General features: G+C 44.7%; 2 protein-coding genes across 7 annotated transcripts in view; both read left to right on the top strand.

The window, feature by feature from the left end:
- LOC137536635 (pancreatic lipase-related protein 2-like) overlaps positions 1 to 18,026 on the top strand; it is a 118,765-nt gene extending 100,739 nt beyond the window's left edge. The window contains exons 11-13 of the mRNA XM_068258885.1: positions 7,934 to 8,045; positions 11,047 to 11,193; positions 17,954 to 18,026. Coding sequence (XP_068114986.1) covers positions 7,934 to 8,045; positions 11,047 to 11,193; positions 17,954 to 18,014 — 320 coding nt within the window. The 3' untranslated portion in view covers positions 18,015 to 18,026. The remainder of the gene's footprint in view (positions 1 to 7,933; positions 8,046 to 11,046; positions 11,194 to 17,953) is intronic.
- Positions 18,027 to 21,915: 3,889 nt separating this feature from the next.
- LOC137536250 (pancreatic lipase-related protein 2-like) overlaps positions 21,916 to 27,932 on the top strand; it is an 89,795-nt gene continuing 83,778 nt past the window's right edge. For 2 of the 6 annotated variants that reach the window (XM_068258374.1, XM_068258376.1), the window contains exon 1: positions 22,170 to 22,372. The gene's annotated coding sequence lies outside the window, so the exon portion shown is untranslated. Of the gene's footprint in view, positions 21,938 to 22,168; positions 22,373 to 25,737; positions 25,759 to 27,932 lie in introns of those variants that run through there. The other 4 variants (XM_068258380.1, XM_068258375.1, XM_068258379.1 and 1 more) reach the window with 4 other exon arrangements.

Raw genomic sequence — 27,932 nt, 5'->3', positions numbered from 1 at the left:
GCCTAACCCTAAATCTCCCCTAGTGGTGCCTAACCCTAAAACTCCTCTTAGTGATCACTTTATTGTGTGGATAACAATGTTTTACAAATAGTGACTGTAAAAAATATATTACAATTTACGTACTACTGTAATTGCTTTGTTATGTGAATAATAATGTTTTACAAACAGTAAGAGATAAAATTTTAAATAACGTTTGAGTTAAATACGATAAATATGTTTAGTATTTTTGTAAACGTTATTCGTCATGGGTGCATTTTCTAAACTTAAATCATCACAAGCACAGTTTGAAAACGTTAATAATCTCCAGGGGCCCTTTTTTCCTGTTCGCCGCCCATCAAACTATATTTATTATGGGAGTGAATGGCGGCGCCCTTTTTGTCCACTTGCTTCATGCGCCCAAATTGTTTGCCACCTCGGAGGGGCCCTCCCTTTAACCGCAGTATAAGCTTTTTATGCGCTGTGCTTGTAATTGTATCACTTTCATAGATGCTTTGAATAGTAGTAATCATTAACAAACTGTTCCCCCTCCCCTTCTAGCACCTCTGATTCTGTGGTTAGTTGTCCTTGGCATGTTTTGGTGTGGCATAACAATTGTTATGTGAGCTGTGCTGGGGGGGGGGGGGGGGGGGGTCAATGTAAAACTTGCACTGAAGCCCATAGCTCCTTAGCTACGCCACTGCCAATTGCTTATGTCAGACATTTACTATAGAGATCTGGGTGTTGCACAAAGTGAGAAGTAAAAATGCAAGAGTTTTTTAGGAATACCACTAGGAAAACTAAAATCTGGGAAAGACCTCCCTTAAAGGAAATGCTATACTAACACTGGATGGGGCTTCCCTTTATTGAGCACATTATACTAGAGCCTCCCTTTATTTGGAACACTATAAGTATGCTGGGCAGGACCTTCCTTTAATAGGAACACTATACTAATACTGGGCAGGGTCTCCCTTTATTAGGAACACTATTCTAATACTGGGCAGGGTCTCCCTTTATTAGGAACACTATACTAATACTGGGCAGGGTCTCCCTTTATAAGGAACAATATACTAATACTGGGCAGCGCCTCCCTTTATTAAGAACACTATACTAATACTGGGCAGGGTCTCCCTTTATTAAGAACACTATACTAATACTGGGCAGGGTCCCCCTTTATTAGGAATACTATACTAATACTGGGCAGGGTCTCCCTTTATTAGTAAAACTATACTATTACTAGACAGGGCCTTCCTTTATTAGGAACACTATACTTATATTAGGCAGGGCCTCCCTTTTTAGAAACACTATACTAATACTATACAGGTGATGGATATAACTTCTTAGGCTACACAAAGGACAGGCAGACTAGTCTGTGTTACACTGAACTCTGCTCAGGAACCAACGAGCACAGAACCTTTTTTATTTTATCACTATGACACAGCAAGAACAGGAACACACATACAAGTAACACTGCCATCTAGTGGCCATGCAGTATACTAGTCATACAGTAGTTGTTGCATATACAATACATTTCTTGTATGCTAACACCCCCACTCAACAACTACTATCTATGTCAGTCCCATTTCTGATCTAAGATCCTCAAATCTATTTTTAGGAAGTGGTTTTGTCAAAGCATCGGCAATCATTTTTTCTGATTCACAGTACATAAGTACAATCAATTTTTGACCAACTAGGTCATGAATGTAATGATGTCTGACGTCGATGTGCTTGGTTCTTGCACTAATCTTCTCACTTGTTGCAAGCTTAATGCAAGCCTGATTGTCCTCAAATAAGACAGTAGGTTCTGATGTTGCCTCTCGAAGATCCTTGAGTAATTGCTGTAACCACACAACTTCTTGACTGGCATACGCTGCCGATATGTATTCAGCTTCTGTAGAAGACAGTGCCACTGACGTTTGTTTCTTACTGGACCAAGATATAGGACTGTTTCCCAATTTTAATAAGTAACCACTGGTGGACTTGCGTGTGTTGTGGTCACCTGCCCAATCAGAGTCCACATATCCCATGAGGTTTAAGTCACCACTCGCTGACAGTTTCAAACTTAAGCCTTTTGTCTGTTTCAGATATCTCATAACTCTTTTAATTGCATTCCAGTCTCTTTCACGTGGTTTATCAACTCGTCTGCAAAGAAGAGACATGGCAGCTGCAATGTCTGGACGTGTAGTGGTTGCAATGTAGAGAAGTGCCCCCACTGCTTGTCTGTACTGTTCATTAGATGTGAGAAGATCATCTTCTCCTTCTAACTTTGGATAGGCTGTATCCATAGGTGTGCTTGTTCCTTTGGCCTCTGTCATGTTGAATTGCTGAAGAATAGACTCAATTTTTGCACTCTGGTTTAACAGGAAGCTTCCATCTTTCTCACGCTGGATGTCAATTCCAAGATAATATGTCACTTCTCCTAGGTCTTTTGTTTCAAAATGCTTGTTGAGTACTCCTGTTAATTTTCCAATTTCATTGTTGTTTTTGTGAGCAATGATCAGGTCATCAACATAAACTAATAGATACATCCATTCAGCGTCTATTTGTTTGGCATATAGGCACGGATCAGCCTTGCTTCTTGTAAATCCTTCACTTAATAGAACTTGATTAATTTTTGAGTTCCACACTCGTGCTGATTGTTTGAGGCCATAAAGAGATTTTTGCAACTTGCAGACAAGGTGCTCTTGTCCCTTTTTCACATATCCTTCTGGCTGACACATGTAAATTTCTTCTTCAATATCACCATTAAGAAAAGCTGTCTTTATATCGTGATGTTTCACAATCATTTTTCGCATGGCAGCCACTGTCATGAGTGTTCTGAAAGTACTTTGTTTAGCGACTGGCGCAAAAGTAGCATCATAGTCCTCACCGAACTTCTGTGAGTAACCTTTCGCAACCAACCTTGCCTTGTACCGACAGATTTTTCCTTCAGAATTACATTTGGTTTTAAAAACCCATTTACATCCTATGGCATGTTTACCTTGAGGTAGCTCTGAAAGAGTCCATGTCTGTAGATCTTTGAGTGATGCCATCTCTTCATCAGCAGCTTTATTCCACATTTGCTTCTCATGCATTGACAGTTCCTGCCTCTCTTTCCATGAACCAGGTTCAGTTTGGACGGCTCTTCGGGCGACATAAGATAGTCGTTCAGCTGGAACACCTTTATTGGTTCTGGTTGATCTTCTGATCGAAGGCGTCTCTGGTTCAGTTTCTGATTTTTCTGTAATAATTTCTATTTCTGTGTCATTTTCTTTATTTTCTTGAGTGACAGATGTTGATTCTTCCTCAGTTTGGATAGTTTGAGTCGGCTGTTCAAACTTTACACACACAGAGCTTTCATCAATAATCACACTTCTGCTGACTGTTATCTTATTTGTGTCTTGATGTAAAATTCTGTATCCTTTTTGTGATTCACTGTACCCCACAAGTATTCCTTCTTTTGCACACGCATCCCATTTTGTACGTTTTTCTTTTGGAATGTGTACATAGGCTTTGCTTCCAAAAATTTTGATATGTCTTAAATCTGGTTTCTTTTTGTTCCACAGTTCATATGGAGTTTTTGTTGTTGCTTTTCCTGGCAAACGATTTTGAAGGTAACATGCCGTCATGATAGCTTCTCCCCAGTATGTGGTTGGCATATCAGCATCAAAGAGCATGCTCCTCCCACTCTCGCACAGCGTGCGGTTCATTCTCTCTGCAACTCCATTTTGCTCTGGGTTATATGGAACAGTCGTCTGGAACAAGATTCCATGTTTCCTCAGAATGGCTTGCGTTTTACCACTTGTATATTCTGAGCCATTATCTGTTCGTAGTACTTTGGGCATCCTGCCAAATGTATTACTTACTTGAGCGAGATACTCTTCTAATTTCCCTGGCACTTCTTCCTTATTGTGAAGTAGGAACACTGTAGTGTATCTGGAGTAATCATCAATGAAAGTCAGGAAGTACTTTTTCTTTCCTGGAGTTAAAGTTTTCATAGGAACACAAAGATCTGAATGAATCAAGTCCAGAGTCTCCTGAGCTTTGCTGCTGGTCTGCTTGGGAAAAGGTTTCCTTGTCATTTTTCCTTTAATACAGCTGGTGCAGATCACCATTTGATCACATGGATTGATCTTAATACCACTTGCATAGTTATTCTCACCTATTTTCTTTATTGTATCAGGACTTCTGTGCCCGAGGCGTCTGTGCTACGTGTGGATGCAGTCTGAATGCTTATCCTCTTTGGCTGTTTTAACCATTTCACTGCAGTTCAGCCTATACAGTTCATCTGTGATTTTAGCCTTTGCAAGTAAGCAATCCCCTTTTGTGATGACACAACTGTCACCCTGAAATGTGACTACATTGCCTTGGTCAGTGAGCTTCTTTACTGACAAAAGATTGCTGTCAAGGTCTGGCACATACAGAACATTTCTCATATGGATCTTTCTAGTGACATGTGGAGAGATAGGACAGTATAGAAAGCCATCTCCTATTCCCACTGAATTTGTGAATTGTCCATTAGCTGTAGTTATCCTTTCTGTTTTGCTTTCATCAAGCTGAGTGAAGAAATGTCTGTCATTTGTCATGTGACTAGTAGCACCTGAGTCCACACACCATGCTTGCACTGAGGTGACACCATTTTTGGATCCAAATGCAAACTCCTTTGTTTCTGTGACATTCTTAGCTTGTTGCAATCCACTCTGTTTTTGCATTCTAGCTTTCCAGATTCTACAATCTGCCTTTAGGTGTCCTGGCTTTTTGCACACAAAGCATTCCCGTTTTTCTAGCTGCACATTACTTTTGTACTTTACCTTTAAAGCAGTCTCTGAACATACACTTGCATGACTCATACTTTCTGCTTTACGCTTGTATTCATCCACAAGCTTGCCTTTTACATATTCCAGTGTAAGTTCATCATCTGGCCGTGCATCTAGTGCTGTGACAAGTGCCTCATAACTTTCAGGAAGTCCACTTAACAATAATGCTGCCACATGAAAGTCCTTTATGTCTTCACCAATCCCTCTCAGTCTCTCCACCATTTCTAAGGTCTGTCTTATATAGTCCTGCATTTCCTGGTCTTTCTGTAGCTTGGTCTGATAAAGCTTTCTGATTAAATACAGTTTATTGCTGAGATTGACTCTTTCATGCACTTTCTGTAGTCCTTCCCACATTTCTTTAGCAGTCTTACAGTTACATATATGTATGATTTGATCATCATCTATGCATAGAGAGATTGTGCTCTGAGCTTTCTGATCTCTGTCTATCCACTCCTCCGTGGGCTGTTCAGGCCTGGGTTCATCTATACATTTCCACGTACCTTCTCTTATAAGCAGCATTTTCATCTTGAATTTCCAGGACTGGTAGTTCTGATTTGATAGATTTGCGATGGAGAACTTTGCTGAGGGGATGCTGGCAGCCATTTCTGCTGTTTGTCTTTCTGGTGCTGTCTCCTGCACTCAATTGCTGTAGCTTGCTGTATCTGGTTATATCCTGGGCTTCTGTAGCATGTGCTGGATTTCTGTAGCATGACCTGGGCCCATAACCTGATGGATATAACTTCTTAGGCTACACAAAGGACAGGCAGACTAGTCTGTGTTACACTGAACTCTGCTCAGGAACCAACGAGCACAGAACCTTTTTTATTTTATCACTATGACACAGCAAGAACAGGAACACACATACAAGTAACACTGCCATCTAGTGGCCATGCAGTATACTAGTCATACAGTAGTTGTTGCATATACAATACATTTCTTGTATGCTAACAACAGGGCATCCCTTTATTAAGGACACTATACTAATACTGGGCAGGGTCTCCCTTTTTTTTTAGAAACACTATACTAATACTATACAGGGCCTCCCTTTATTAAGGACACTATACTAATACTGGGCAGGGTCTCCCTTTATTAGGAACACTATACTAATACTAGACAGGTCCTCCCTTTATTAGGAACACTATACTAATACTGGGCAGAACCTCACTTTGTTAGGAACGCTATACCAATACTAGGCAGGATATCCCTTTATTAGGAACACTATACTAATACTGGGTCAAGTCTCCCTTTATTAGAAACACTATGCTAATACTGGGCAGGGCATCCCTTTATTAGGAACACTATACAAATAATGGGCTAGGGCCTCCTTTTATTAGGAACACTATACTAATACTGGTCAGGGCCTCCTTTCATTAGGAACACTATCCTAATACTGGGCAGGGACTTCCTATATTAGGAACTGTCACGGACGATTGCGGGGACGCAGGCGCGTCCTGGAACCGCCCTTGAAGAAAAGAACGATCGCACTCGATTCCTGCATCGATTGCGCTTCAAAACGGTACAATCTGGGTTGAGTGTGTAGGGACAGCTAAAGTCCTTTTCTTAGCAAAGAGAGCACCATTCCAAATGCTGGTTGGCTCTTTTGATATGCTAATGAGCCTGAGCCTAATCTGCACTGGAGAGTCCCTGGCTTCAAGCTGTGCTGATGGCCCATCCATCAGGTATAAGGTGACAAGCAGCTGGCAGGAAGACTGGCCCTGTGACTGCTGATCAAGCCAGAGGTGTAAACTCAAAGTTGTCTAAGCAGATTTCACATTCAGATGTTAATTGAAGGAGCCAACAGGGCCTTTCATAGACAAGAAGCAGACACAGCTGGACTCCAGTCAGGCTGACTCCGGCCTTAGCAGGAAGAAATGAATGTACAATATAATCTTTTGCCCATTTACAGAATACAATAAATAGGGTGGTTATGAGAGCGGTATCATTGGATCCGTAGGGTCATGCTGGATCTCTTGATACCAGTCGAGAGGGGCCCGGGGCCCCTACCACCCAGGTATGAATCTACTCAGGACCCTGATCTGATGCACTAGCCATGTCAGGTATCATATTAATCTGTATTTTCCTCCAAGTATGAAGCTGTTACCCCCCTAAATGTAACGTGTATGGTTCAGGAGTTACAGCAATTCATAAGTTTAGCTCTAAAATCTCTGAGAGGGAATGAACTGTCATTTGCTGGTAGTTCAGAGGGGGCCGGCATTGCCACACCCCCAAACCAGCTTCATCAAAAGCACAGAGCCAGCAGGCGGGCTTGGTCCTCCACACTGAACCATCTTGCACTCATCAGATGCCAGCTTGAGGATATGCTGGCATCCACCTGGTCTGAACTCTGAACTCTGGACTTTGAAACCAAGGACTTTATGATTCTTCCCACAATAAGGACATCTTTCCAGGAACTAAGTATTTTTCTCCCTTCTTTTATTTTTCATACTGGCTATTACTGTTTTCATAATTGTTGATTTTCATAATTGTCTGTATATATTAATTATTTATATTGCGTGAATAAAAGACTTCCTCCAAGTCATTCACTGTTCCGCTACCCTGCTTATCAGCACACACAGAACTGATCCCGGGTCTCTGAAGATACGCTACTGTTTGTTTGTTGTTGGCTAGACAGAATATCGTGTGTTTAACCGTTTTATTCGCAGGATTAGTCAGTCAGTTAGTGGGCCCCACGGTCCCATGATAACCGCGGTGGTGGCAGTTTACTCTGAACCAGTGGGTGAAGTGGTAATCACCCGTGTCTCACAGGCTCCCTTCTGAGTTGTCTGCGGCTAATTCTTAACGGTTCCTGCGCATTGACTGCGACCAGAGTTCGCACGATCTGTGCGCTGGCACCGTTTAGAAGGCTAAGTGCGGTCGGCCACTGAGGGCTCCTGTGACAGGAACACTATACTAATACTGGGCAGGGCCTTCCTATTATTAGGAACACTATACTAATACTGGAAATTACCTCCATTTATTAGGAACACTATACTAATACTAGGCAAGGCCTTCCTTTATTAGGAGCACTATACTAATACTATATACTAATAATATGAGTTTACTGAGATTATATGTGTAAGAGATGGAGTGATGGGGATGTGATTGGTGTTGTGTGATGAGTGATATCTCATACTGATGGGCGATATGCTTGTCTTGTGCAGCGTACAGATGTAAAACGACTCTGCAGATCTCAGCCAACAGCAGCACTACAGCCTCTCTTAGTATGACCTTACAAAAAGACTCCAAGCAAAGTGAGGCATATGACTTATACAGGTATGTAGGATTTGAAAAGAAGAGTTATACAGTGATACCATTAAGCTTTTGCAATCTAATTGGGAGCCGGAGGCACTGCCAACTTTTCAGTGCACCAGAGACGCCTCATAAAGTAGCAGGTGCCAGAGAAGAATATTATACAAACTGTGGCTACTAAAAGTGGGCATTATTACAGAGAAGGCTACATGGCTATTGGAAGAATTGGGTAGTGGGTTAGGCACGGGTGGGAAAGTCGCTAAGTGTTAGGCATTGGTCGGGGAGTGGGACAACCATGGTTAAGCAACAGTGCAGGGGTCAGTTAGGGTCAGGCATGGGTGGGGGGGGGTCTATTTGGGTTAGGCACTGGTTGTGGGGGGGGGTTAGGGTTAGACAACAATGGGAGTCGGTTAGGGTTAGGCAATGCGGAGGATCGGTTAGGCAATGTGGGGAATCGGTTAGGGTAAGGCATTGATGAGAGAGTCAGTTATGATTAGGCATGGGTGGAAAGTCAGTTAGGGTTAGGCATTGGTGGAGGTGGGATAGGTTGGAGTCAGGCAACGGCAGGGGCATCGGTTAAGCATAGGTGGAGGGGACAGTTAGGGTTATGCATTGGTGGGGGGTTCAGTTAGGGTTAGGCATTGGTGGGGTCGGTTAGGGTTAGGCAATGGCAGGGCATTGGTTAAGCATAGGTGGAGGGGACAGTTAGGGTTATGCATCAGTGAGGGGTTCAGTTAGGGTTAGTCATCGGTGGGGGTTCGCTTAGGGTTAGACATTGGTGGGGTCGGTTAATATTAGGCAATGGTGGGGGATTGGTTAGGCATAGGTGGAGGAGACGGTTAGAGTTAGGCATCGGTGGTTGGTCGGTTATGGTTAGGTAATGGTGGGCAGATTAGTTAGGGATAGGTGGAGGGGACAGCTAGAGTCAGGCATTGGTGGGAGGTCAGTTAGGCATTGATGGTGTTGGTTAGGGTTAGGCCATGGTGCTTGGTCAGATAGGCATAGTTGGAGGGGACAGTTAGGGTTAGGCATCGGTGGTTGGTCGGTTAGGGTTATGTTATGGGGGGGCTCAGTTAGGGATAGGTGGAGGGGACAGTTAGGGTTAGACGTCGGTGGGGGGCATAAGGACTGAGGCCGGGAAGGCAGAAGTACCACCAGGACCACACTAGTAAGTACAGGCAGAGAGTCCAAACAGTCTGAGGCAGCAACAAAATCAGATAAGCAAGGTACAAATTTGTAGAGAAAACTCACATCCTGTAACAATCCAGGGTCATACACAGGAGATCAGAAATATCACAGTACACAGGGACTTGGCAAGATCAGGGTCAGAAACAATCCAATGTCGGTCCAGGCAGCAATCCAAAAGCGTAGTCAGAATCCAGGCAACAATCACAACAGTAGGTCAATAGTAGTCCAAGCACACCCAGCAGCTAGTGTAACGAATGCTATCACAGGCAATGAATGAGTATTCAGGAGAAGCTAAAGGTAAATACACAAGTCAGATTTTTCCAAACAATTGGTCGTTTGCACGTTTGGACGTCAAATCGGGCGTGTGTACAGTCGGTTATTCAGCTGATAAGACTGGATTTGAACGATCCGCCAGGCTGATCAGTCAAAACCCGTCTTATTAGCTGAACGACCGACTGTAGCTGAACGACCGACTGTACACGTGCCCGATTTGACATCCAAACGACCGGACAGTCAAACGTCCAAATGACCAGTCGTTTGGAAAAATCCGACGTGTGTACGAGCCTTTATATAGCACAGGAAGCCACATCTCCCAGTAGCCAAAAAAAACCACTTCCTGCACATCATGCATGCATGCATAGCAATGAGCTAGGGCAAGCAGCAACTCTGGGCCCACCCTGGATGGCCACCTAGCTTTTTGAAAAGATTTGTTGGTAACTAGCATAAATCGGGCAAGTAGATTCTCTCCAGGCCCTAGTCACCTGTCTAAGTTGCCTTGCGGATGATCCGGCTGATTTGTTTATTATCTCAGTAATATGGTTCCCCATGCCATAGTCACATTATTATACATTTATGTCTAACATATGTCACAGTGTTGTACAGGTATCAGTGATCCTGTCACCTGTCCCATTCACAGTCACTTATATTAATATTATTTGCCTATCAGGGCCGGTTTAAGCAACAATGGGGCCCCAGGGCAAAATAAACCTGGGGGGCCCCCCCCAACATATACCCCGGAACAAAAATCGGCATTAGGGGACCTTTTTTGCAGCTGGTATAGTCAGGGTGTGAAGTCCCAATCGGTCGGAGCTCCACATTCTGGCTATCCCAGCCTGCATGGGGGACAAGGGGTTAAAAAGTTTCAGGAGGGGGGACCCCACAAATTTTTTTTTAAATTCCCACACTCTAAACATAAAAAAAAAAAAAATTGGGAAAATAGGAAAACATGCCAGGGATCTTCATACAGCCATATTGCGGCTGAATAGTGATCCCTGGCCAAAGAGCTGCGGCTGCGTATAGACCCCCTGGAAACCCCGTCAGGAAATTTATTGCGCTTTCGTTTGATGCATGTAAAATTACACTACCGTTAGGTTTGCTACTAAAAGTGACATTTACCGCATTTAAAAGTATACTTTTTTTCCTTCGAAACTTTAAAATCGATTTTCTCAAAAACTATAAGGTCTTTTTGAAAAATTGTTTTTTCCTCTTATTCCTAATGATCTCCTTAACATACCCTGCAAATTTAGGGTTTCTAGCATTTAAGGTGGATTTGCTATTAACCATTAAAGTCGGCAGGTTTTTAAATGTGTTTTTTTTTCCTTTGAAACTTTAAAATCGATTTTCTCAAAAACTATAAGGCCGATTTTGAAAAAAATGTTTTCCTCTTGTAGCCACTGGGGGCCCCTACAAGCTCTGGGGCCCTGGGGCAGCTGCCTCCTTTGCCTTAATGGTAGAGCCGGCCCTGTTGCCTATGTTGTAACATTTGATGGAAAATAGAGGTCTAATATTTGCTATAACTGTATAACATTCCTGTTATTTTTATTTTAATAATGTTTAGTGGAGCCATTCCTTTAAAGTCTTCTTCCAAGTATTTGGATTTGTTGTTTGATGGGCCTCTCAATGCTGCAACTATCTCCTATAACCCAAAAATAAAGATGCCCATCCTTATCACCCTCATCCTGGAATATGGGCATAACGGTGCTGTGTAAGTATGTTCTTTACATTTTTTAAATCTGTGATTTCAGCCAGTCATTTAAGCAGGGCTGTGGAGTCGGTACAAAAATCATCTGACTCAAACTCCCGACTCCGACTCCTCAGTTTATGAAACCACCGATTCCAACTCCTACTCCAAGTACCCAAAATGGTGCCGACTCCAACTCCTTGACTCCGACTCCTTAGTCTATTATTTACCAGGGATGTAGATTTTGTACAAAAATCATCCAACTACCGACTCCGATTCCTCAGTTTATGAAACCACCGACTCCAACTCCAACTCTGACTCCAAGTACCCAAAATAACTCCAACTCCAACTCCTCGATTCCGACTCCTTTGTCTATTATTTACCAGGGCTGTAGATTTTATACAAAAAGCATCCAACTCCCGACTCCGACTCCTCAGTTTATGAAACTACCGACTCCGACTCCAACTCCGACTCCAGGTACCCAAAATGGCTCCGACTCCTTGACTCCGACTCTTTAGTCTATTATTTACCAGGGCTGTAGATTTTGTACAAAAATCATCCAACTCTCAACTCCGACTCCTCAGTTTATGAAACCACCGACTCCCAACTTCAACTCCAGGTACCCAACTCCTCGACTTCAACTCCGACTCCACAGCCCTGCTTTAAAGTTACCCTGTCACTAGTACGATCTAACACTTGTGACAGATCTCTGTAAGTTGAACTCCTCGTTCACTTTACTCTGTGTCCACAATCTGCTGTTGAAGGATGAATTGTAAGCATTTGTGTCATCTGTCAGGATCAAGCTTCATCCAGCAGGTGGCACTGTGGGGGGGGGGGGGGGGGGGGACAGATAAAAATGTCGCACAGCAACGGGGGAATGGAAATGGTGCCGCATATACTTACATTATATAACACTATTTAGTGTTATAAGTGTTAAAAAATGGCGCATGCAGGGTGCCTTACACTTATATCGCTAAATAGTGTTATAGGCAGCGGGACTCTGGTGTGTGCATAGGCATACAGTCCCTTGTCTCGGCCGGCGATCGCTCCTTCACTTCCTAGTTAGTTTGTTGTATTCCTGCATCCAGCCAATCACCATGTGGCCTCAGTCCCCGCATGGTGATTGGCTGGATGCAGGAATACAGCAAACTAACTAGGAAGTGAAGGAGCGATCACCGACTGGGACAAATTAATGTATGCCTATGCACACATCCTCCCTCCACCTAATCCTACTCCCTCCAGTGTCCCGCTGCCTAATGCTGGGCATACACGATTAGTTTATGCGCCGGTATCAAGCCAGCGGGCGCTTCTTATCAGCGATTCAAATGTTTTCTATTGTCCGCCCGCGGGGATCGAGTGCGGGATCGATCCGCCGCGGGGATCGGACAGGTTGGATCTTATCAATCGAGCCATCAGCGGCTCGACTGATAAGAACTATCTAACCGTGTATGCCCAGCATAAGGGCCCGTTTCCACTAGGAGCGGTGCGATGCGGCTACATAGCCGCATCGCACCGCAGGTGTGCTGAAATACATGCGCGGCAATGGAAGAGTTTCCACTGCGTGCATGTGATGCCGAGCGGTGCGGAGCGATCCCAGAATCTGCAGCATACTGCAGATTCTCGCGCGGCTGCGTCCGCCCGCAGCCGCGTCCCATTTACATTAAAACGGTAAATAGCGTTTTATGATACATTTATCGGCGGAACAGTGCACCATTTTTCACCCTGCACCATTTTTAACTGGACCCGAAACAAACAAATGCATAAAAATATGTCCCTCGGCTGCAGCCGAGTGATGCGTCCTGTTGCTATGGGGAAGGGAGGAGGGACAACAGTGTGGTAATTGAGGGAGAAGCTTCAGGTGGGTGGGGTAATGAAGGGGAATAATGGGCTTGGCGATCACTTACAGCGGACCTGAACTCAGAACTCCAATCTGCTCTAAAAGATACACAGCAGCATAATAACCTTTAAACAAAAACATGTATTTGTTACAGCTGATAAAAATCCTAAAATAAATCTGCACAGTTTCTACTTCCTGATTCATGGCAGCAGACATTGGCCTCAATTCAGTGGCGTAGGGCCCGTGGTCGCAACGGTCGCCACGGCGACCGGGCCCGGCTCCTGAAGAGGCGGGGGAGGGGACCATGTCCGTTTGGAGATCCGTGCGCGCTATTGGGAGGGGGGAGCTGCAGCCGCGGGGAGGGCAGCCCGACCTCTCCCTCCCTTCCTCTCCCCGGGCCCCCCCCCCCTCAGATGCAGAGTGAGCGGCGCACGGAAGCGCTGTAGGCAGAACTCACCTCCGTCCCTGCGTTCCAATCGCCGCTGATCTCCTCCCGCTGTATAGATGCTGAAACACACTGCTTCCTGTTTAGCCGGTAGCAGTGTGTATCAGCATCTATACAGCGGGAGGCAGGGGCGTAGCTAGAAATGACTGGGCCCCATAACAAAAAAAAATTATGGGCCCCCTCCCCCCAACGACCTTCCAACTCCACGGACCTCGAACCTCCCACCCAAACATTTTGTGGGGAGATCTGATTTCCCCACAAAATGCAACCAGATTGTCGGCAGATTTCCCTACAATATGCAACCAGATTGTCGGCAGATTTCCCAACAAAATGCAACCAGATTGTCGGCAGATTTCCCAACAAAATGCAACCAGATAGTTGGCAGATTTCCACACAATATGCAACCAGATTGTCGGCAGATTTCCACACAATATGCAACCAGATTGTCGGCAGATTTCCACACAATATGCAACCAGATTGTCGGCAGATTTCCACACAATATGCAACCAGATTGTCGGCAGATTTCCACACAATATGCAACCAGATTGTCGTCAGATTTCCACACAATATGCAACCAGATTGTCGGCAGATTTCCACACAATATGCAACCAGATTGTCGGCAGATTTCCCCACAAAATGCAACCAAATTTTGGCAGATTTCCCCACAAAATGCAACCAGATTGTCGGCAGATTTCCCTACAATATGCAACCAGATTGTCGGCAGATTTCCACACAATATGCAACCAGATTTTTGGCAGATTTCTCAACAAAATGCAACCAGATTGGCGGCAGATTTCCCTACAAAATGCAACCAGATTGTTGGCAGATTTCCCCACAAATAGAAATCAGATTGTCGCCAAATTTCCCCACAAAATGCAATCAGATTGTCGCCAAATTTCCCCACAAATTACAGTATATGTAGTTAGGTCTATAGTGGACTAACATTAATTAACTGGAGGGAGGGTGGTTGGGCAGGCTGGTAGCAGTAACGTTTTCAAATGTGGGCTCAGTGACAAGGGAGGAAAGTACCTAGATCTTGACTTCAAATTGGTATAAGTTACTGATCGTGCGTCCATGTCCTGTGTTTCAACTACATTGGTATCCATGAGGGCTTCTAAATCAATTAGAGCTTGTCTGTCCGAGACGGTTAAGTCCGTATCAAGCCTTTCCATGGCCTCCTCTGTCTGTTTTGATTTTTTTGGCCCACATTGTTCTAAACATGACTCTCCGCAGAAACAGGCGCAAATCTTTGTATACTTCAAAATGATCGCCATGGTGTGTGGGACAAAAAGACAATCCTCTGTTTAGCACTTTCCTATGTGATTCCTCCACCTTAAAATCTGACAAATTGACTATGTTGAGCTTCTCATGGACGGTGGCTACCTCATGATTTTCCCCACTTACATGCTGCTCTTGGATTTGACTGCTCTCGGCAGATGCTCCCTTTTCAAAATGGATCCCGCTCCCGACCCCACAACCCGGGTTGGGCTCTCCTGCCTGCACTAATATGGCCGCCGGAGCTGGCCGCGGCTGCGCAGCTCTAGGGCTAACTCCCCGATCCACGCAACAAGAAACAGCCTGTAGCGTGGATCGGGGGGCTGGCCCTAGAGCTAAGCAGCCGCACTCGCGGCTATGTGGACTGCGCAGCCGCGGCCAGCTCCGGCGGCCATATTAGTGCAGGCAGGAGAGCCCGACCCGGGTCGTGGGGTTGGGAGCGGCCCGGGGGACTATTGAGCAGCAGGGACCCAGCGGAACGGCACGGAGGGCGCGGACGGCGTCCTCCGTGCCTATAAAACCGAACCAGGTATTTCACTTTTTTTTAACAATAATCTGATAAGATTAGCTGCATGCTTGTTTCAGGTGTGGGATTCAGACACTGCTGATGCCATAATGATCAGCAAGACTGACAGGCAACTGGTATTGTTTCAAAGGAAATAAATATGGCAGCCTCCATATACCTTTCACTTCAGGTTCCCTTTAGAAGTCCATCATGCCAGATCTTTAAGGCTGCATTTCCACTTGTGCGGTGCGAATCGCCGCGGTAAAAATTCGGATGCGAATTTTGCATGCGGGTCTATGCGAATTTTCATGCGAATTCGCATGAAAATTCGCATACCCAAACCTCATGCGAATTTCCTATTAAATACATTGGCCTCAATTCACGGAGCATTATCAAACGTTTATCAAACACTTTATCAAACGTTTGATAATTTACCTCATGGGTAAAATCTCATTTTGAATTCACTAAGGTGTTATATATTTATCGAATGTTTTACCGATAAAACGTACAACAAATATATAACACCTTAGTGAATTTAAAATGAGATTTTACCCGTGAATTGAGGCCATTGTATGCGATTCGCATAGCTGTATGCGAATTCTGATGGCTCTGCCATGCGAATTTTTTCTGCACAGAAAAACGCAAAGGAATCCTGACAAGTGGAAACAGTCCCATTCACTTGTATTGCTATGCGAATTTGCATGCGAAAAACGCATGCGAATTTGCGATAGCGGAAATGAGCCCTAAAGGATGTCTGAAGTGAGAGGGAATTTGTATCGTGTGTACATGTACAAACTGCTCCTGATCGATAACAAGATCAATTTGCAGATGATTACTTAACAAAATTGATCCCGTTATCAATCGGGAGTCAATCGGATAAGTTGGAAATAATCGGTGCGACGGGGGACATTGCACCATGTGTACCTAGCATAAATCCAGCTGTAACACACTTGTCAAAGCAAATACAATGATACTACTAAATATAAGTATAATAAAAATAAGTATATAAAATAAATCAATATACATAATAAAAAAATAATTAGCAGCCGTAAAGAATTTAGTCCAGATTGCTGGCAGCACCACCTTCTGGCTTCACATGAGCCATATGAGATGAAGACAGAGCAAAAGGGCGCAGGGAAATTTGGCCGCACAATGTGCCGCCATAGGCCGTAATGTGAATAACAGCTATAGCGGTACTGGGACGGTAATTAGGGCGCTGTTAAAAGACGGAGCCCAAATTACTATAAATAAAAACGTAATTCGTCCACGTCGGCCTGGAGCGGGATTGGTGATTAACGCCACTGGGACTTTTACAGGAGCAAGGTGAGCCACTTTTTAGCTTTACCGTGCGCCCAAATTTCCCGGCAATGTTTTTGCATGTAAGCAAGATAGTTACAGATTAAATGTAAATGTAAAATAGATACAGAATGAATGTCCACCCCGAATGGATTGACATACGTAATTAATTGCGGATGGTCAGTGAGATGCAAACAATATATATATTTTTTTTTTTGAGATGATGCAAATTGTGTTCACTATATGCAGCACGGAGTTGAACCGATAAAAGTTTTTGTATTTTATTGGCCCAATCCCAAGCTTCATAAATGTGCATAAAATAAACATGAAAATCTGCATCGACTCAAAATGATTACCGTATATACTTATACATATAAGCCGACCTGTGTATAAACCGAGGTAATCACTTTTCCCTAAGAAAACAGGAAAAGGTGATTGGGCTTGATGTACAAAAGGGTGCTAACTTAGTTAGCAGGCCTAAAAGCCCCTTAGCACGCCTAAAGCCCTTAAGGATGCGCAAAGTTTTGCACGCAACGTTTAGCGCTGCGCGGTGCACTCGACACATTGCACTGGATGCGATCAAACGTCGCATCGGGTGTGCCTAAAACTTCGCACCGGGTGCGTCCGAAATAACGCACAGTGCGACATTTCAGGTGCACCCGGTGCAACGCTTTAGGCGCACCTGGTGCAACGTTTTGACCACACCTGGTGCGACGTTTGGAACGCACCGCGCTGCACTAAACTTTGCGCGCGATCAATAAAAGCTTTGGGCGTGCAAACTGCTTAGCACTGTAGTTAGCACACCCAAAGCTTTAGGCCTGCTAACTGAGCTAGCACCCTTTTGTAAATCGAGCCCATTGACTCACATATAAGTTCCTTCCTCAGAATTGACTCCTCCACAGAAGCCAGATGTGCCCCCAGTATAAGTCAGCCCCCTCCTCATAGCCAGATGTGCCCCAAGGATGATACAGCTGTGTATCAAGATTCCACTAGATGGCGTCATAGATATGAGACACAGGAAATGCCACACAGGAAGAATCCCTGATCATAGCTCGCTGACATGTTGCTTGCACGCTCTGCTCCACAAACCAGGGGACATAGGTAGTCTTGAACAGCACACTCTGCACACCATGTTGCGGTGGATGCGGGGCACGGACACAGCACGGTGCCAGCTGGTGAGAGCAGGATCACTAGTGCACAATCCTTACGATCCTCTGCCAGTAACAAAATCTGCTCCACCATCCGTTCTGCTCCACCGACTCACATATAAGCCGAGGGGGTGACTTTTCAGCACTTTTTTTGTGCTGAAAAATTGGGCTTATATGTGAGTATATAAGGCAGCATTTCACTACTAGTGATAACAATTATTGTTAAAAGAAATCTGTTTGGGTATTTTAATTTGGATTTTGAATTTGTTTTCTTGCAGATACATCCTGTGTAATAAGAAACCCAGCCAGGATGCTACTATTATGCTGGATCCCAAATGATTAAGCCACTCACTCATTCATCTATGTGATCAGTGTGACTTAATAAGAATAATAAATACATTCACAATAGTGATCCTATCACAGCCGGCATCTTATGTGTGTGTGTCTCTCTCTCACTTTCTTTTGCAAATCAAATCAAAGATAGCTTTATTGGCATGACCAAGCTTCAATACAGGCATTGCCAAAGCAGGGGGAATGAGGGACATGGGGTGGGGTGGGGGTGCAGTGAGTTAGCAGTTCGTGGACATTTGGGGGGGGGGGGGAGTTTGCAGTTCATTTATGCTCCTCTCAGTCTGTGGCATTCTGTGACATAGTGTGCAGCGATTGTCACTGTGGATTTCTCTTCTCCTAGTAGAATGCAGTGTTTTCACTCATCCTCCAATGTGTGAAAGTCTGGAAATAGTTCCATCAGTGTAATATATATATATATATATATATATATATATATATATATATATATATATATATATACAGCAGAGTCCCTAATCCCCAGTATCCATCACCGGCGGGAATCACCTGATACTGTATATATGTGCCTGCCAGTAGCTTGAGCAACCAGGTGAAAAAGCATGAACCTCCCCCCGCTAAATACTTACCGAGCCAGGCCTTCAGCAACGTCTAGCAGCCTTCCTGCAGCTCCTAGAGGGTTTCCTGCAACCTTCATGCACGCAAGCTGCCTGACCCGCATGGCGCCGCAAAGCCGCTAGGAGCTGCAGGAAGGCTGCAAGACATCGATGAAGGCTCAGTAAGTATTTGAATGCCTTCAAACCTGCCCAAAACCCCCAAAACAACAGTCCCCGTTATCCATCAGGCATGCCGGTTAGTTGAGACTTCCGGTTTCCTGAGATCCGGATAATACGAATTTTGCTGTATTTATTCTTTTTTTGTTGTTGTTGTTTTCACAAAAATAACACACAGCCATGAATGTCTAAACTGCTGCCTACGTAAGTGACTATACCACTAAGTAAAAAATGTCCAAATTCTGCCTAGACATTTTCCCTCACTGGGTTATGTTACTCGACAGTGTTAGGCCCCATTCACACTTGAGCGGGTATCGCGCAATTCCCGCTCAGCGCAAAACGTTAGCTGTTTTTAAAAACCGCTGGCCCATGTAAGCCTATGGCAGTGTTCTCACTGCCGCGTTTGCGGTTAGCGTTAACCGCAAACACGTAACATGCCGCGTTTTGCCGGCGATTAGCGATCGCAATTAGCATGCATAGCACCGCTAATCGCAATCGCTCCCAAAACCCTGCAGTGTCCAGTGATTTTTCCCCGTTAATTGCGGAAAAATCACTCCCGCAAAACACTAGCGGTAATCGCCGGCGTTTTGCGGTTTTAGGTGTGAATAGAGCCTTAAGGTGGTCACTAACGGTCCAATTTTTTGTGAAAAATCATTTGAGCGATCAGGAATTTTGAACAGATTGGTTGAAAATAATCTCAGTTGATGGGCACAATCGATTATGAAAGATTATAAAAATAGTCGTTCGATTGGATTTTTGTCAAACCAAAATTTGGATTTTCTCGATTGGTTGTGATAGATAGGAAGCAAAGATTGGTTCGTTGATGGTGCAGTGAACAATTTTTCTTCCGATCAGAATTTCTGATCGCTCTAACAATTTTTCACTAGAAATTGGACCTTTAGTGGCCCCCTTTACAAGGTCAACAGTGTGAATGGGGAGCAGACGCGTTACATACAGAATAGTTTATTGCGCCTAGCATGACTATTTCACCAAGCATGGTTCATGCCCGGAATTGGGTTTGGCACAATTACGTAGCTCAAGTAGAAGATAGGTAAATACATAAATACTACAACAGACAGAGAACAACAATGTACAAGAAAACCAACAGGAAATTAAAAAAAAAAAAATGTGACATAAGAGGGACCAATCAGTTTTGAATCTTGTGGCAGGTTGTCCGGTTGGCCGAGAAAAACAGCACAGAACTTGGCTTACAGTGGAGTGGGGTGTATGTTTAGGGGAGTTCAAGAGGCTGACAGCCGAGAGAAAAAGAGTTCTTGTGCTTAACAGTCCTGGTGGCTATGGCCCGAAGACTCCACTCCCGGGTACAGGCTGACAAATCAATGGCCTGGGTGAGAGGGATCATTGGCAATCCGCACCACTCTAGAGCACAGTCTGGAGTTATATAGGATGGCAAGTGAGGGGAGTGAGGTCCCAATGATCCTCTCCGCCGACCTGATGACCCTCTGTAGTTTGTGTCTACCATTGGCGGTGGCACCAGTGTACCAAACCAAGGTGGAGTAACAGAGAATCGATTAAATGTTGGCAGAGTAAAAAAGACATTTTCTTGAGTTTAAAAAAAACAACATTTTTTTTTTGAATTTTTAAAATCTTTTTTTTTCAAAACGTATTATTGTTATGATGGTTTCACTTGTTCTGACTATTCCCCTTAACTTAGGTAGCAATTTGGTGACAATAGCATGTATGGGGGTTTTGGCACAAAATAACATTTAATTACAAATTGTTAATGCAAAATCAATTGAATTTCCAAATCGTAGTTACATATTGCCATAATTATGAAATTTTATACAAAATTGTGTGTAATTATAATTGGCAGATTGCTATCGTCACTAGAGGTACTAGAACCCCTTCACAGCAGTTAAAGTAGCTCCAGGTACTTCTGACTCCAACTCCGACTCCTCAGATTATGAAACCACGACTCCAACTCCGACTCTGGGTACCCAAAATGGCTCCGACTCAGACTCCTCGACTCAGACTCCTTAGTCTAATACTTAACATGGCCGTCGATTTTGTACAAAAATCATCCGACTCCGACTCCTCCGTTTATGAAATCACGACTCCGACTCCGGGTGCCCAAAATTGCCCCGACTCCTCGACTCCAACTCCGACTCCACAGCCCTGAGTTCCTCTGAATTGGGTTTTGCTCACCATACTTTCAATTGTGTTTTATCTGTCATATGTTACAACACCATCCTCACCCTCCAGCGCCCCCCTGTGGTCCCAGCTCTGCTCAGCTGAAATATTCAACTGAGCAGAACGTTGATTATGGGCAGGGAGGAAGTGGCAGTTCCCCTCCTTTCTGCCCGTCCTTAGGAACGCCCCCTCCACTCACCGCTTATGGTTCCTGATATGTTATACTAAGGCCCGGATTTACATCACAGGAGCCTATAGGCACAGATGTCCTGGCACCTTATACGTCGCCCTCCACGAACCTACAAACCCCTGCCGAACCGCATCACAAGTGTGCTGGCTGGCCCAGCTGTTACTTCTCTGTTACTTCCCTTGCCCATCATAGGTAGCTACAGGTGTACCTTAGCATTAGGTAGCCAGAGGTACCCTCAGTATTAAGTTGTCCCCTACTGAAGGGAGATCTCATCAGTGGAATGCAGACACCCATCTGAGTAACCTTTCATTACACTCCGCTCAGGACCTTTCATAGGTAAGGGGGGAGGGAGGTGCTCTGGGAGGGAAGTGAGCCGCCTTTCCATCATGAGGCGCCTGTAGGCACATGCCTACAGTGCCTTTTGGTAAATCCGGCCCTGGTGGTACTGCACACATTGCGCAAGTCCTTCACCCTTAATACATCTTCCCTGGTGGTCAAGAGTGGGCCAAACATAATGCAAAGCGGGGTAACCATATTTGACAGCTCTGTGGGCGTGAGTTTGACATGTATGAGGAACAGGGAAGGTTAGTGTCAGAGAAAGGTTAGGTACTCAGGTCAGCTTAGACACTAATTACCCCACCTGTGAATATGTGCAGATTGCTGTAAGTCATGCGCTGTGGGTGAGCTGTGAGGACAGGGTCGGGAATCACTGGTCTAGAGAGGAAGTACTCGAGATACTTGTACAAGGGGCAGCATCCAGCAAACACCCCTCCCACTGTGGCCAAGCCCATGTGATACATGTAATTCATGCCCAGCAGCTCTATGGTCTGTTGCTCTCTCAGGTAAGACTGGATGTGCACCCTGTTGGGGCATTATCAGCCATAATTCATTGTTCAGTATTATTTTTTATACGGCCAATTTCTAGTTCTCCCTCAAACCCAAACAAAATTCTCCCATTGAGAGTCCTGTAGAGGAAAGTCAGAGTTCTTGAGAAGTAAATCTGCCTGCTGTGAGGAAGACACTGCTGGGGCTCTGAGGAGAGTCACATGATCAGCTGAGAAAGCTCCGGATACTCTGAGGAGAAAGAGGGAGCCTTTACCTCAGAGAGCAAAAGCTGGCTGGTCAGTTACTTCAGAGATGGTGTGATGGGCAGATTACTCCTCTACAAATATCTGGTCACTGGCTGCTGACATGACAGACAGCAATATACAGTAACAAGCAAATGGATAGTCTGTGGGAAACACTGAATATGTATGCCAGCTTTACTTTATGGTGAGGTAAGATATATTCCTGCACACAGCCATGTGTAATTTTCCACTGAAAATGTCTTTAATTGACTCTACACTTTATTCCCATCCTTTAAATTGATATATTTATTATTTTAAAATGTTAATATGAAGGAAAATGAACCAGAATAGAAATGACCAGTGTGGTTTGAATTGTAAAGCAATATATTTTTCTTATGTCTTCTTTACGGTATGTTGGACTAGGGGTGTACTGGGGGCGTGATTAGGGGTGTGTACTGAGGGCATGATTAGGGGTGTATTGAGGGCGTGATTAGAGGTGTGTACTGGGGGCGTGATTAGGGGTGTGTACTGGGGGCGTGATTAGGGGTGTGTACTGAGGGCATGATTAGGGGTGTACTGGGGGCGTGATTAGGGGTGTATTGAGGGCGTGATTAGAGGTGTGTACTGGGGGCGTGATTAGGGGTGTGTACTGGGGCGTGATTAGGGGTGTGTACTGAGGGCATGATTAGTGGTGTACTGGGGGCGTGATTAGGGGTGTACTGGGGGCGTAATTAGGGGTGTGTACTGAGGGCGTGATTAGGGGTGTGTACTGAGGGCGTGATTAGGGGTGTCCCTCTTCCTTATTTTCAAAAAGTTGGGAAGTATGAGGGTAGATAAAGAATAAAGTATTGTGGTTTACACACAACATTCCGGACAAGAGAAGTAATACTGTGCAGCAGAGCAGGATCATTCACCAGGCAACTTAGGCAGTTGATTAGGGCGTAGTGGGCATCAAGAGGTCCACCTGCCACCTTTGACCTCCCTTTACTTCAGCTTACCAAAAAGACCCAAATCTTCTACCTTGCCTAGGGCACTATTACATCTTAATCTGTCTGTGTCCACACTTACAGCATGAGACGGGTACAGTGAAAAATGGCGCGGCAGAAAAAATGGCGCATGGTGCCGCCGATAAATCTTTTAAAGCGATATTTATCGTTTTAGGGATATGTAGTAAGTTTAAAACGTTATTTATCGTTCCTCTTATTCCTCCCCCCCATGTCCCACTGTGTCCTCCGGTTACTGTCTTCTGCCCGTCCTCGCATGTCCAGTGTCCATCTCTCGCATGTCCAGTTTTGTCTCCCGGTGATCTCCTCTAACCGTGCCCCCCTCTGCCCCTGGTTTGAAATATAATCCTACAATAATCCTACACGAGCAGATCTTAGGGGCAGCTAATGGATGTACCTGCACGCTGGAAGCTGTACTGATCCACCAATCGCGCGGGGGGTGCTGCCCCAGAACCGCCAATCACCGCAACTCATTTCCCTGCTCCGTCTCCTAATTGGACCCAAAGCTCCCGCCTCCGAGACCAGCGCGTCCAATTAGGAGACGGAGCAGAGAAATGAGTAGCAGTGATTGGTGGGTCTGGGGCAGCGCCCCCTGCATGATTGGTGGATCAGTACAGCTTCCAGCGTGCAGGTACATCCATTAGCTGCTGATAAGATCTGCTTGTGTAGGGCAGAGAATGTACACTGGGGGGGGGGGGGGGGGGGGGCTGGGGGGTCAGAGGACCAATAAATAACATTTTAAAGGTACTGGTACTACATATCTGAAAACATTAAATATCGTTTGGCCTGCGCCATAATTTCTGGATCCGATGCGTGTGCCATAATGTAACGATTGAAAACTGCAGACATCGTTTACCATTGATTTGAATGGCGGCGCCATAATGATCCAGCGGAGCTGTGCGCCATTTTTACCTGCGTCGCATGAGACTTACACCCAGCATACAGTACAAGAGAAGTGCTACTGTGCAGCCTCCATACATACAGGATAAGAGCAGATACTGAGAATTACACCCAGCATACAGTACAAGAGAAGTGCTACTGTGCAGCCTCCATACATACAGGATAAGAGCAGATACTGAGAATTACACCCAGCATACAGGACAAGAGAAGTGCTACTGTGCAGCCTCCATACATACAGGATAAGAGCAGATACTGAGAATTACACCCAGCATACAGGTCAAGAGAAGTGCTACTGTGCAGTGTCCATACATACAGGATAAGAGCAGATACAGAGAATTACACCCGGCATACAGGACAAGAGAAGTGCTACTGTGCAGTCTCCGTACACCCAGAATACGAGCAGATACTGAGAATTACAGCCAGCATACAGGACAAGAGAAATGCTACTGTGCAGCCTCCATACATACAGAATAAGAGCAGATACTGAGAATTACACCCAGCATACAGGACGAGAGAAGTGCTACTGTGCAGCCTCCATACATACAGGATAAGAACAGATACTGAGAATTACACCCGGCATACAGGGCGAGAGAAGTGCTACTGTGCAGCCTCCATACATACAGGATAAGAGCAGATACTGAGAATTACACCCGGCATACAGAACAAGATAAATGATACTGTGCAGTGTCTATACATACAGAATAAGAGCAGATACTGAGAATTACACCCAGTATACAAAACAAGATAAATGATACTGTGCAGTGTCCATACATACAGAATAAGAGCAGATACTGAGAATCACACCCGGCATACAGGACAAGAGAAGTGCTACTGTGCAGTGTCCATACATACAGGATAAGAGCAGATACTGAGAATTACACCCAGCATACAGGACAAGATAAGTGCTACTGTGCAGCCACCATACATAAAGGATAAGAGCAGATACTGAGAATTACACCAGGCATACAGGACAAGAGAAGTGATACTGTGCAGTGTCCATACATACAGGATAAGAGCAGATACTGAGAATTACACCCAGCATACAGGACAAGATAACTGCTACTGTGCAGCCACCATACATAAAGGATAAGAGCAGATACTGAGAATTACACCCAGCATACAGGACAAGAGAAGTGATACTGTGCAGTGCCCACACATACAGAATAAGAGCAGATACTGAGAATTACACCCAGCATACAGGTCAAGAGAAGTGCTACTGTGCAGCCTCCATACATACAGAATAAGAGCAGATACTGAGAATTACAGCCAGCATACAGGACAAGAGAAGTGCTACTGTGCAACTTCCATACATACAGGATAAGAGCAGATACTGAGAATTACACCCAGCATACAGGACCAGAGAAGTGCTACTGTGCAGCCTCCATACATACAGGATAAGAGCAGATACTGAGAATTACACCCAGCATACAGGACAAAAGAAGTGCTACTGTGCAGCTTCCACACATTGAACAGCCATAAACAGCCTGTCTTTAACTCTGGAGTTATTTTAAGGATTGAAGAGTTAACTTAAAGACAGAAGAGTTAACTTTAGGTTTGCCTGAGGGAAAATGTTTCCTGAATACTACATGCCTTATCACCATGGTAACAACTCTAGAAACGTTATTAAAGACAGGAGATAAGCTTAGTGAATTGAGGCCAAAGACAGAAGAGTTAACTTTAGGTTTGCCTGAGGTAAAATGTTTACTGAATATGACATGCCTTATCACCATGGTGACCACTCTAGAAACGTTATTAAAGAAAGACAGGAGATAAGCTTAGTGAATTGAGGCCATTGTGTAGTTAGTACTGTAGTACTGCAGTCAGTGCTAGTAGTTGTTAGAGTAGTAGTACTACTGTGTTAGCTTACTACAAAACTGCTGTGCTGCTGAGCAGTGCCAGTGTGACAGTTAGTGTCTTCTCCTCTGCTGTCTGACTGTCACTTGGCACGTGGCCCTTGGCACTTGGCACGTGTAATGTGGTACTTAACATTTGGCACGTGGCACTTTGCACGTGGCAGGTGGCACTTTGCATGTGGCACTTTGCATGTGGCAGGTGGCACTTGGCACATGTCACGTGGCACATGCAAAGTGCCACGTGCAATGTGCAAAGTACCACGTGCAAAGTGCCACGTGCCATGTGCCACTGCCAAGTGCCTCGTCCGGCATGATCCTGGCAGACGTTATACCTGCTGCCTTTGCTGCTCCCACCGCCAGGGTGCCACAGGCCACTGCTGCTATGCTGATACCACCTATATTTAACCAGTTCGGCCTATCTGGACGAGCTTCCTCGTCCAGATAGGCACTGGTGCTGCCGCCGGCTCGTGCGCGCGATCGGGCGCGCCCCCGCGCGCGCTCCCGCTGCCCGCCGCTAGCCCCCCGATCAGTGAATGGGAATATAATTCCCATTCACCGATCTAACTTCCCCGCAGAAATACCGACGCTTTCTCTCCAGAGAGCGCGGTATTTCTGCCCCCAGGAAACAACTCCTCAGCATTTTAGTTCCTAGATGCGAGCTGGTTCGCATCTAGGAATTTTTGCACTGTGGCCATCTTGTGGCCAAATAGTAAACTGCACCCACATACATTTTTGATAAAAAAAAAACATTATTTTACATTTAAAATTAGCAGTTTCCCTCCCACACCAAAAATTACCCACATACACTTTTTTTATTTAAAAAAAAAAAAAACAACAATTAAAAAAAAAAAAAAAACAACATAAATAGTTACCCAAGGGTCTGAACTTTTTAAATATGCATGTCAAGAGAATATGTTATTATATTATTTAAAATTATAAGCTTATAAATAGGGATGGACGCAAATTGAAAAAATGCACCTTTATTTCTAAATGAAATATCGGCACCATAAATTGTGATAGGGACATCGTTTAAATGGTATAATAAGCGGGACAGATGGGCAAATAAAATACATGCGTTTTAATTACGGTAGCGTATATTAATTTCAAACTATAATGGCCAAAAACTGAGAAATAATGAATTTCTTCCGTTTTTTTCTTATTCTTCCTGTTAAAATGCATTTACAGTAAAGTGGCTCTTAGCAAAATGTATCACCCACAGAAAGCCTAATTGGTGGCGGAAAAAACGAGCTATAGATCAATTCATTGTGATAAGTAGCAATAAAGTTATAGGCGAATGAATGGGAGGTGAACGTTGCTCGAATGCATGAGATTTTCGGACCGCGGCGCTGAACCGGTTAACCCAAAACACAATTGCTACGTAATTTTTTGGAGGTGTCTGGGCTGAAAACTGTCATGTCCCAGTAGTGCGGTTTGACTTTGGACACAATGTGGGCTGCATGACCGCTGTCTGAAACCTAGTCCTGATGTTAATTGACGGCCATTTTTTTTTTTTTGGGGGGGGGGGGGATTTTAAGTCCCCACATCATCAATTAGTGTTTCCCTTTAAAAAATAATGATGCTACATGCCTCATTTACCCTAAAAAAAAACATTTTTAAAGCAATTTAAAGGCCACTTCCGGTTTTTCTATTCAGATATCCGAATTTGCCTGGATACCCCAGATACTGAGGTTGGGTATCCGATTCGGATTGGAAAATTTTGAACTCGGATATCCGACCCAGATCGGATATCTGGGTATCCGGATCCAATCCAGATTTTGAAAAGGGGTATCCGAGCAGCACTGATGGCTGATAGAGAATGAGTATACAGTCTGCGCAATGGAGATCTCCCTACAGTTGGGAGCATCACTAGCTACTTAATACTAGTGTTGGGCGAACAGTGTTCGCCACTGTTCGGGTTCTGCAGAACATCACCCTGTTCGGGTGATGTTCGAGTTCGGCCGAACACCTGACGGTGCTCGGCCAAACCGTTCGGCCACATGGCCGAACTAAGAG

This window comes from Hyperolius riggenbachi, chromosome 10 (assembly GCF_040937935.1).
Source record: "Hyperolius riggenbachi isolate aHypRig1 chromosome 10, aHypRig1.pri, whole genome shotgun sequence".
Taxonomy (NCBI): Eukaryota; Metazoa; Chordata; class Amphibia; order Anura; family Hyperoliidae; genus Hyperolius; species Hyperolius riggenbachi.
Note: the sequence above shows the minus strand (reverse complement) of the source record. Positions and strands in the feature narration are given on the sequence as shown.